Source organism: Acipenser ruthenus, chromosome 9 (assembly GCF_902713425.1).
Source record: "Acipenser ruthenus chromosome 9, fAciRut3.2 maternal haplotype, whole genome shotgun sequence".
Taxonomy (NCBI): domain Eukaryota; kingdom Metazoa; phylum Chordata; class Actinopteri; order Acipenseriformes; family Acipenseridae; genus Acipenser; species Acipenser ruthenus.
Window position 1 is genome coordinate 57,914,209 of NC_081197.1, and position 12,541 is coordinate 57,926,749.

At 38.0% G+C, this 12,541-nt stretch overlaps 1 protein-coding gene across 1 annotated transcript in view; it reads left to right on the top strand.

The window, feature by feature from the left end:
• The window catches only part of LOC117405806 (ephrin type-A receptor 6-like), a 210,649-nt gene that overhangs the window by 117,450 nt on the left and 80,658 nt on the right, over positions 1-12,541 (top strand). Inside the window, exon 4 of the mRNA XM_059030320.1 lies at positions 12,204-12,359. Coding sequence (XP_058886303.1) covers positions 12,204-12,359 — 156 coding nt within the window. The remainder of the gene's footprint in view (positions 1-12,203; positions 12,360-12,541) is intronic.

Consider the following 12,541-nt stretch of genomic DNA (forward strand, 5'->3'; position numbering starts at 1 on the left):
TAGAATTCTGATGGCTTCTTTGATAGCAATCTAGAACAGTTTCATGAATATCTAATCTGAATTGGATTCAACCCAGTTTCTAGAAGTGAAAGGCACACGTTTATCACAATCTTTTGTATCATTAAATTCTAGTACAGTAAAAATAATAATAATAATAATAATAATAATAATAATAATAATAATAATAATAATAATAATAATAAATCTAACGATTCCGAAGGGAATGTCGCACTGGCTCTGGTGCTGCATGGCTGGCCTTTGTCCTCCAGAGGCAGGTAGCTCGCTAACATCAGCTCTCGAGTTCCTGGGTGTAAAAGTGGAAGCTGGCTCTATCGTGTGATCGGAGGACGCACACTGAATTTTCAAATCACCTCAGCTGTGTGGGGAATTGCTGCAGTGAGGAGAACAAATAATTGGACTTTCCAAATTGGGAGAAAATCGGGGGTAAAATAATTGGGCACACTAAATTAAAAAAAATAAATAAATACAAAAGTATTCTTATTTAGCACAAGAAAAAAAGAACCTTGAGATTTCTTTTTTTTTCTTTTTGGCAGTTTTATGTTGAGCGTAGCACTTTCTAAAAAAAGACTGCTTCATTATATCTGTTTAGATTTCTACCTAGTATTAAAAACATCCACAAACATCAATCTCTGGGGGAAAAAAAAAATGTTTAGGATTCACCTGCAGTAACGAGAAGCAACAGGGGATAATTTATAGCAGTGTTCATAGATAAACAGTTGACCTTCCTCATCTGTGATATATAGATGCTCCACTTTGAAGACAGCTTCAGTAAATTACCATCTATTAGGTCTGAGTGGAGACTTTCAGTCTTGCAAGCAGTTAGTTGATACCCATTACCTGTGTCTAAATCTAAATTCTCATTTAATAATGGGCTATTTCTGTGTCCATTAACCACCTGTATAAAAGGAAGAAAGGTTGGTGTTTGTTAAGTGGTTTTTAAGGTCATTGAACCAAATATACAGTAAAGTTTCAGGTCAAAAGGTTTATAATGACGCATGTTTTCCTTATAGAATAGTTAAAGAAAAGAGTGGAAGGAGTGTGAACATGAAACAAAGCACTAGGGACAACTGCATTACCACAGAAGTGAATCCAAAACAAGAGGACATAACTGAATCGTATTTTAAACAATTGTTTTAAACTGAATGACTGTAATAAACAGGTATCATCTGAAACATGTCTTGTTATGAACGAACCATCCATGCATTCATTCCCACATACTGTGTCTTTCATAGCACTATTAATTTTATTAGCTGTATAGCAGTGCTGCTTAGCCACAAGAATGTCAGTCACATTCGATTAACTATATATAACTTTAGAACGATTTTAAAAAAGAGAGAGAGAGATTAAAATAAAAACAATATGAGCAGAACAACAGCAAAGTGTCTCTGCAGGCAGTTTATTTTATTGTCTTATGGGTTAATTTAATGGATATCAAAAATGTCTGTTAACGGCTGCTAAATTGAGACACTGTTAGTGGGAGAGGAAAGATTAAATACAGCCCTGAATTAATTGCGAGGTACTTATACATTAAGCTTGGATGAAAACATACAGGAAACAATATTCAATGCAATGGTTGTTTTAGAAGTGCCATATAAGACGTTATCTAAATGTTACTGTCTGCTTTTTGGGGAGACAGTAAAGATGTAGAATAAAATCCAATATAGATCAGAAATCCTGGCCTGTTTATACTCCTGACCTGTAACAATACTGTATGGTCAACAGGCCCTTTGTTTTGGTGCTATGTTGGTATCTAAGTAAGTAGCTAATTCTAATACTACAGATTTAACAGATGAATAGTACCCAGGATGTTACCGGAAAGTTCTTCTCTGTAATTAAGGTGCCAGTCAGGCCTCCGTGAGCAGTATGGAATAGCAGATAAGCCCAGACTGGAAATGGGAGAAGCTCAGCAGGTCATCTCTGAGTGAGCGGGGTTAATCTGTTCCCAGGATGAAGCTCCGGCACATCAGCTCTTCAGATTAATGCTCTCATAATTTCCGTCTCTCCATTTATGATTGATTTAAGGCGCCCCTCAAAGGTTTGCTAAGGACAGCTCGGAGTATGCTGAAGGAAATTGAAATGCATGACTCTAAATATGGATATTGAGGGTCATTGGTCTTCTCTGGTGACAAATTAGCTCTGACTAAAGCTGTATAACAAGATGTTTAAAACCTAACCAGTACAGGCCCCTCTGTACCACGGTGTGAAAAAATGAAAGCACCTGGAACATGACAGTGAAACACTTTGCAGGAATCAGTACTGTAGATGGGGGGTGTGCACCCGAAGACTTGTGACCGGCATACACCTCCATCAAAGGAGGTGTATGCCGGTCACATATGAATGCAACCAACGGGGATGTCTGATTAGGCAGTGCATGCTAATGATGCTTTGGAGTAAATGGCTTTGACAATCTAGCCTGGGATGTTTTATTTTTATCTTACACGGTCAGTGGCTTGGTGGTCAGTAAAGTTTTACTTGAATTAATTCATTTAAATGAAAGTGCTTGCATTTGTTTTTTTAGTACATTGTGCGCTGCCCCCTGGGAGCTCCCATCCACGGTCGGCAGTGAAATAGCCTGGACTCGAACCGGCGACCTCCAGGCTACAGGGTGCATCCTGCACTCCATGCAGAGCACCTTTACTGGATGTGCCACTCGGGAGCACCCGACAGTAAAGCTTTTTAACACCACCATCAGTCTTGTACATTATTTCTTGAGTAATTCACAGCCTACAAACACTGACAATCTAGTCATATACCTTACAATGTCTGTATAGTGATTCCAATGAACTCATCTAAAGAATAATTGAGTAATTAACATCTACTGGCTAATTCAAAGTTTAATTTTTAAACCTACATTGTAAAAAGCATCTAAAAGATGAGGCCAGAATGGAGCCTAGTACTCTAACAATAAAGTTTCCACCTGAATAAACTCAATGAATATTAAACTGTTTAAATTATTTTGTATTTATAGAGATCTTTTCATGTATCTTGCAGTAAAATCCTGTGTAATATCAGTATTTTCGTAAGTGTCCTAGTTTTCTTGTATTGTGAATTCTCTGAAATAAGTACAAAAATAAACTTCTTGAAATTACAGGGATGTAAATTTCAACAATCTAAAGGGTTCTGTTTAATAAACTGCTAATCAGTACTTTGTAACGAAGCACTGATTAATTCTCTAAATGGTGGACACTAAGTAGTGGCTTGATTGTTTAATTATTGGTGATTACATTGCTTATGTTGAGTGTAAAGTGACATTGTGTGGCTGTAGGAGGTACACATAATCAGACAAGGTATGAAAAACCACAGACCTTACCTACCCATAAACACATATTCAGCACCAACTGTCTTTGATGCTTACTAAGCAAGTAGAAACAACATACTGAACTACAGTACGCTGTACTGGTTACGTTTTTGCTAATTGATAATAAACACCAGTTTATACAGATAATTACAAAACAGCTCTACAGTTGATACTGTACATGTTAGAAAGTGTATTGTGTATTCTGTAATCCTAGGTAAAACAGGACAGAACACTAATCTATAAACTTAACATGTGTCACCAACACACACACAAAAAAAAAAAAAAAACATGCAAATGCTGTCTATTGTTAAAAACAGCAGTGCATTAATTTATATTATAATACAGGCAGAACTGTTTCTGTTATTTTCCAGCCTCTATGTTTATCAATCTCAAAACGTCGTAATAATTGAATCTATCTTGATTCCCTGCTGTTGGCTGATCACCGGCATAGTATTGCAACAGAACACTTGTGCCATGTAGAAGAAGTGGAGAAGTTGGACTATGTCAATTTGTATTAAGCGTTCAATGTGCTATTCACAGCTTTGACCTTGGGTTGCATGTATTCAGCCTGGACTGTTATTGTTAGAAGGTTTCTAAGTGATGCTGCATAGTTTCATTTGGTTTGTGTCCCTTTGGTTTTTGTCTTGCTGTTTTCTTTACTGTACAGCATCTCAGGTGTGCAATACATTCAGATGTTGAATTGGTTCTAACCATGAAGAGAAAAACAGGATGGCTCCGGTACTGACAAAAAAAAAAAGCTATTTCTTGTTACGATCTGCTTGGAAGGAAATAAAAATGTAATGGCAGAAGCATATGGGGGTGCACTAATGTTGTTCATCGGCAGCTGTGGCTGTTAGTGAATGGCAAGCTTTATACAGTACACTCCTGTGCAGAATTGTGTGCACAGCAGGTTGCTTTGGCACTCTTTTACTATGTCAGATATGTTTGTGGTCCTTTTAAAATGTGACTGGAACATTACCTAATTCTCAGAGTTCAGTTACAGAATCTGTTGCAGACTTACAAACATGAGATAAGACAGTCAGGATGTATTAAAAAAAAAAAACACCCAAGTAGTCAGACAAATGTATCACAAAATCCACATAAATGTCTGGAGAGATAAATGGTTCCAAATAGCAGAATGGTTCCAGATAAAGAGACCCTTTATGCATTTTCCACTAAATACTTACAACCAGGATACTCCAGTTTACTGTATATGCAGCATGGCATTGTTATTTTGGGTACTGCTTTTAACCAGACTGTACAGCTGCTGGGAATGGTATAAAGCTTAAGTGCTTTTCTAAGGTCACACAGTCTTTCTGTGGCTGAGCTTATTTTTTTAACCATGGATCTCCTGGGTTTTAGTGCCATGGTCAAACTGTCAACTACAAATACTGCAAATACTGCAAATATGACACACACATGAGACTATTCAACATTTCAATTACATTACAAAGGGGAGCACTTACGATTTACACATATAATAAGGTATTTAAACAATAGACTAGAGAGCACAGGATATCACTTTGTAAGGTCAAGGATATTGTCAGTACTAGTCTTCATTCAATACAGACAAGTAGTGGTAACACTTTACACAAGTGTCTCCGGTTACTGTGTGTTTACAGTATGTGTACTTACACATACTTACAATGTTATTATGCATAGTTATAGTATACTTAATGTGCAAATATCTTTGCACAATATATGTAAGTACACAATTGTATCAGAAAAGAGTTGGGATTAGGGTTATAGCATGCAAAGAAATAATACACATTAAGTACAGTGTAACTATGCATAATAATATTGTAATTATGTGTAAGTACACATATATTTACCAAGTAATTACTATGTAAATACACGGTAATTAGAAACACAATGTAAAGTGGTACCCAAGTAGTAATGGTAAAGTTGTTTTTTTTTTTTATTAAAACTGAAACAAATGTTATAGAAAGTGATGATCACAGCAACCTTGGGTTTTGGGATGTCAGGAAGTTCAAACTAAAAGAAGAGTTGTAATTAACACCGCATGAAGGCTATGCCAGTGCTACAGTGCCTTGCGAAAGTATTCGGCCCCCTTGAACTTTGCGACCTTTTGCCACATTTCAGGCTTCAAACATAAAGATATGAAACTGTAATTTTTTGTGAAGAATCAACAACAAGTGGGACACAATCATGAAGTGGAACGAAATTTATTGGATATTTCAAACTTTTTTAACAAATAAAAAACTGAAAAATTGGGCGTGCAAAATTATTCAGCCCCCTTAAGTTAATACTTTGTAGCGCCACCTTTTGCTGCGATTACAGCTGTAAGTCGCTTGGGGTATGTCTCTATCAGTTTTGCACATCGAGAGACTGAAATTTTTGCCCATTCCTCCTTGCAAAACAGCTCGAGCTCAGTGAGGTTGGATGGAGAGCATTTGTGAACAGCAGTTTTCAGTTCTTTCCACAGATTCTCGATTGGATTCAGGTCTGGACTTTGACTTGGCCATTCTAACACCTGGATATGTTTATTTGTGAACCATTCCATTGTAGATTTTGCTTTATGTTTTGGATCATTGCCTTGTTGGAAGACAAATCTCCGTCCCAGTCTCAGGTCTTTTGCAGACTCCATCAGGTTTTCTTCCAGAATGGTCCTGTATTTGGCTCCATCCATCTTCCCATCAATTTTAACCATCTTCCCTGTCCCTGCTGAAGAAAAGCAGGCCCAAACCATGATGCTGCCACCACCATGTTTGACAGTGGGGATGGTGTGTTCAGGGTGATGAGCTGTGTTGCTTTTACGCCAAACATAACGTTTTGCATTGTTGCCAAAAAGTTCGATTTTGGTTTCATCTGACCAGAGCACCTTCTTCCACATGTTTGGTGTGTCTCCCAGGTGGCTTGTGGCAAACTGTAAACAACACTTTTTATGGATATCTTTGAGAAATGGCTTTCTTCTTGCCACTCTTCCATAAAGGCCAGATTTGTGCAGTATACGACTGATTGTTGTCCTATGGACAGAGTCTCCCACCTCAGCTGTAGATCTCTGCAGTTCATCCAGAGTGATCATGGGCCTCTTGGCTGCATCTCTGATCAGTCTTCTCCTTGTATGAGCTGAAAGTTTAGAGGGACGGCCAGGTCTTGGTAGATTTGCAGTGGTCTGATACTCCTTCCATTTCAATATTATCGCTTGCACAGTGCTCCTTGGGATGTTTAAAGCTTGGGAAATCTTTTTGTATCCAAATCCGGCTTTAAACTTCTCCACAACAGTATCTCGGACCTGCCTGGTGTGTTCCTTGTTCTTCATGATGCTCTCTGCGCTTTAAACGGACCTCTGAGACTATCACAGTGCAGGTGCATTTATACGGAGACTTGATTACACACAGGTGGATTCTATTTATCATCATTAGTCATTTAGGTCAACATTGGATCATTCAGAGATCCTCACTGAACTTCTGGAGAGAGTTTGCTGCACTGAAAGTAAAGGGGCTGAATAATTTTGCACGCCCAATTTTTCAGTTTTTTATTTGTTAAAAAAGTTTGAAATATCCAATAAATTTTGTTCCACTTTATGATTGTGTCCCACTTGTTGTTTATTCTTCACAAAAAATTACAGTTTCATATCTTTATGTTTGAAGCCTGAAATGTGGCAAAAGGTCGCAAAGTTCAAGGGGGCCGAATACTTTCGCAAGGCACTGTATATGGCTGACATCACTATAATTACAATCATTCAAAAACTTTACTGTGCAAGCTTACATGACACATACCACACATAGCTACGCCCTTGGTTGTGGAATCGAGGGCTCTGTTTTCCTGGTTACAGGGTGATACCTCTAGCACTTACACTATAACAGGAGCAGGCAACCCGGATTGCCAAGGATGCTGCTTTGTATCCAGTGTGTTTAAGGAGGACAGTTCTTCTGTCTCCGGTATATGTTTCTGGTAACTGTGAGTAATGTCAATCCCTGGACTCTTTGGACCACTCTAGATAAACGTCTCACTAGCTGGCTAGTTAACTGCTGCCGGTACATGTACGGTGTATTGAAAAGAAAGATCCCTGTGTGGCAGCACATGTCCCCTGTTATGTTAAATTCTAATGGCATGTTTAAAATAATTGTAGCCAACAACATATGTCTATAAATTGTACCTGCTTTGAACTTCCATTTATCTGGTATTACAGTTTCAATGACTTTTTTCAGGTCATCTGTTACACTTGCACTTGTTGCACAGTTCACCTTGAGGAATGTCTTCTGGGTCAAAGCATTTTACTGGCTGAAAGCATGTCAGTCAATAATGGAAGCAGATGGTTTCTTTATAACAGAAATACATGTGGGTGGGGACAATGTCACTCCCTAGGTGAATTGACCAAGAAATTGCATCACTAAATGAAAGCATGGCTTGCAAACAGACATTTCTTTAACAATGTGTAGGACTTTATATAATGTTCTAAAATAAAAATGCATGTTTACTATAACATGTGTTGCTTTCAAGCAGCACATTTGCGACCTTTATGACGCATGTAAGTGCATAACAGGTAAGGTGTTTGAAATGATTTTGTGAGCTACAATCACTTTAATAGGAGGCATACTGTATCTTTCACTGTTGCCCACATATTGAAATGTGTTGGGTATTTAGTTACTACGCGTGGAGCTTTAAATCCGGCTGCTGTCTTTCTGTTTAAATGCAGCAATTCTGCATAATCAGGGTATGAATATTCACCAGCACATTGCCAAGCTGAGCAAACAAGGGATATGCTGACAATCAGCTATGATTAATGAATGGATTGCACAGTGCTTTACTTATCTCTGGGAGAGTTAGAATGAGTGGATCTACAGACCTGTGCTGGCAAGCTTTATAGCAATGCAGAGTTGTCTTCTGATAGCAGGCCTCTGGGGCCTTGATAAAGCCCTTGTGTTTTCGTCCTTCTCTGACAGTAAACATGCCACATTTGTATAGGCCAGATAAATATTCTACACTGCAGGCTGCCAGCATCAGATTGTTTGGGGTGAAAGTTGCCCTTTATATATCAAGTGCGATTGCTTGCTGACACTGTCCACTGTTTAGAGACAGGGGAGTTATAGAACCGTCTGTAAAATAGCCTACATACGCACTCTTTGTTAACTGTAGCAGCAACCTACACCATCAATATAATACACCTCTACACTCTGTACTCAGCAAAGCAATGTTAATGTATGGAATCAGGACAGGAAAAACACTGCAAAATGTACTTTTACCACAGTAAACCTGCATTAAATCTAAAGCACCACCAGTGAGTAAACATATAAACAGATATTATAAAGTATTAGAGAGAGTGTTGAGCATATACATGCTTAAAAGAAAGAGAAATTAACCCTGTCATGAAATTGTCTGGGTTTCTAAAGCAAGTAAGCCAGCAAAGCAGAAATGATTACCCTCGGGGCTAGCCCCTTCCACCTGTCATAACAATGTTACCTTGCAACCCTTGAGAGAATTGCAGAATTTAAAAGTGGCTTGACAGGAAATGCCCCAGACTCTGTGCTTCAGAAGAATTGTCCTTTCCTGTAATATATTCAGGATCAATTTAAGCAGATACCATACTGTTTTATAAGAGATTAAAAACCTGGAACCATCACTTTTAAATAATGTTCTTGAGACCATTGTTGGATGAACTCAAAGTTTGGTCTGGAACAAAAGGGGTGTGAGTACAGTAGATCACTCAGATAGGCAGGATTAGTACTGCCCCCCGTCCCCCCATGACAAATGGAAGCAAGTAACAGTTGGAGTGCGCCTTACTTCATTATAGTCACTATTGCTAACATTTAGAAGCCAGTATCTGACCATTTAATGCCTTTATTGAACGAAAAAAAAAAAATAGCTTCCAGTTCTTATTGCTTTTCAATAAATGTATGTTTTTATGTTTTGTCCAGAAAACAGCTATTCCCAATCCTCTCAACAGGAATTATTTGATTTAAAGAGTGGCTCTATTCTGCAGCATTTGTTCATGTGGTTCAGTTAGTAAATGCTGCAGAATTGTGCTTCTCTTAAAATCAGTCATCATCAAATACTCCAAACAGAGAAAGCAAGGATTGGGAAAAGTACCCATACTTCCATTAAAAGCCATTGTGGGTCAGTGCAATCTTCCTATTTTTTTTTTTTTTTTGGTATCTTGCTAAGCACTTTTTTAAAATATAACAAATTACTAAACTCCTAAACAAGTTCCCTGCAGTTTATAAAAAGAGCAGAAGCTGACTCTGTTGGAACAGGAGACATCCCATATTCTGCTGTCTGGCCTTTCCTGAAGTTTTTGTACTACATTTGGTCCATTAAAATGTAAACACTGTTTCTAAAGACACAGATAGGAGACAGCTGTATTCTTGTGTTTTACATAGAGGAGTATTGTACGAATCAGGATGGCCGAATAACGAGTTTGTTCTCATAAGCAATCCTCACGATTGAAACAAACACAGTATTCTTTTTATATCACAAGTACAATGCATGGAAAAGAATGTATATTTATCCCTAAATTAAACAGATGAATTTAGAGAATTACTTTCATTAGAGTATGCTCTACATCTGCTTAGCAATGCAGTGTCTTTTGGAACAGTGTGATTCTCCTGCTCAGTCTTTGCTCTGGATTTGAAAGAATGCTAGCTAGATTCCAAGTAAACCCAATATGAAAATCTTCAACGCTAGGACTCTCAACACTTGTTGTATAACATGAAATGCTGCAGACATAGCTCCTCCCTGAGATGTTAGTTAGTGTTGAGCCTTTAAAACGTATGATGGATTTAAAAGCCCTGGAACAGCAGGGAGTTAGTAACGTGCAACTTGTTCTAACCTTCATTTTTAGGGAACCTGTTGTGCACAATATAAATACCATTTCAGGATATAGGCTTTCCTAATTGTAGCTGTGTCCACAGTCTCTGTGAGCAATCCAGGGTTTGTTTATTAGGAGAAAAAAAAAATGCAGGACATGAAATCCTTCAATGTTTCAAGGTGAAGCCCTCAAAATTTTCTGCCTGTTTTACTGTGTTAAATCAATGTGTATTTTGACAGCTGTAGTGTAGTTTGCTAAATGTTCACAAGGGCAAGTGCCTTTGTCTAGGAACCATTTGAAATGATCAGCCAGGGACAGGCAAGGCTTCGAGATTACTTTTATTTCAGTGACTTTCACAGAACAGGATGGACACAAAAGAGAATACAAAGACTGGAGAACCTTTCTACTTTAGATAATACATCATGTATTTCAATTTTAACATCCGAATAGGAGCAGGTAATGACCCAAAACAATAAATAAGGCAAACACAAGTGTCCAGATTTGTTTAAGTGAATGTGTCAGGTTGCTGGTCTTTGTTCACACAATGGTAAATGATGCATGTATTTCGGAATTGGTTACAAACCAGCTCAGCAGGAGCACGGCCCAAAGGTTCTAGTGGTTGATGACTTATGTCAACGAGAAATATGTGAGCTTCAGAACAAAGTAACGTAATAATTGTTTGTTATTTACACATGGTTTCAGGCATACACATTCAGAATAGCAACATTCCTTTATATTGAACCACCCACTTGTATATTCCCAGATACTCTACATGTAAAAACACAAGCATATGCAGGGGTTGGACAAAACAAAACAAACACAAGCCCCTTAGATACATAGCACACAATCCCAGATTATCAACATCTAGCAACACAAGCCCCGTAGATACATAGCACACAATGTTGTGTAAATGCTGCTCACCTGAGTAAATTATTTGTTTTATGAATGCAATCCCTGACTGTATTTTAAATTATATAAAACATGAACCTACCAGTTTGAAGTCAGTTTTATTCAAACTGGGAAAGACAAGGTAAATTTTCACCCCCAACTTCCCTGACAGAACTCAAGGCAGTAGTCATTAAAGGATGCCGAAACAAGCCGACATCATTTATTATAAAATCCCTTAAATGGGTGGATTCTACCAGAGGCAGACATTTACTCCCATTGAAACTAGATGTGTTTAACCTTTTTTATATTTTTGAAAAAATTAATAAAAAAATACATTACCAAAATTAAATGATATTAATCTTGTTGTTCACAAGAATTACAAAGAAGCAATCATAAATAAATGGAGAGTACTGTACCAAAATTAACTGCAAAATAATGGAGTCCCGCAAGTTTGTTTTTAAATGGTCCAGTGGTTAAAGAATCAGATTTATAACCAGGAGGTCCCCGGTTCAAATCCCACCTCAGCCACTGACTCATTGTGTGACCCTGAGCAAGCCACTTAACCTCTTTGTGCTCCGTCTTTCGGGTGAAACGTTGTTGTAATTGACTCTGCAGCTGATGCATAGTTCACACACCTTAGTCTCGTATCTTGTAAAGCACTTTGTGATGGTAGTCCTCTATGAAAGGCGCTATATAAAAATAAAGATAATAATATTGTAATTACGTGTAAGTACACATGCATTTACTAAGTAACTACTATGTAAATACACGGTAATTAGAGACACAGTGTAAAATGTTACCCAGGTTACTATATATTAACTAACCATTAATAAAAACTGCATTTGTTGTAATATAATGTTAGTAATCTGTCAACAGTAAAAACAAATGCAAAATAAAAATTACCCCTTGTGATAGTGGCCTACAGTGGTAAAAGACATGGACGGCTAGTGAATTAGCCTGATGTGCCACCTTCCCCCAATGCCACCTTCCCCCAATTTTTCCTTTAAACCTAAAAGAAAAGCCAGGTGATTGTGGTTAACGTACTCAACACCCAATGCTTAGGGTTGGAGGGAATTATGCTTCATCAGTGCATATTCACTATTAAAGAGTTTTAATAGGAGATGGATCTCGGCTGACTTCTTATTGACTGTAGAGCAGTCAATAAGTAGAGCTGTCAGGGAGGTTGCACTGTATGTTTGACTATCTCTTCTTTTCTTTTAACAGCTTGCAGACCAGGATTCTACAAAGCATTTGCAGGAAACATCAAGTGTTCCAAATGCCCTCCTCACAGCTTCACCTACGATGCAGGCTCTCCCATCTGCAGTTGTGAAAAGGGGTACTTCAGGGCAGAGAAGGACCCACCTACCATGTCATGCACAAGTAAGGGATCATCTCAAAGTAATTAGTATCTGTGCATAGAGACTCCAGACCAATATAGCCTCAATCCAGCATACCAGCATGACAAGAGTTAAGCATGTTCTGCTTTCAGTAGCAACCTTTATTGACAAGTATAGATTCACTAGGTGGGCAATGTCCGAGGTGAATGAGGTTGAGGTTTTAGG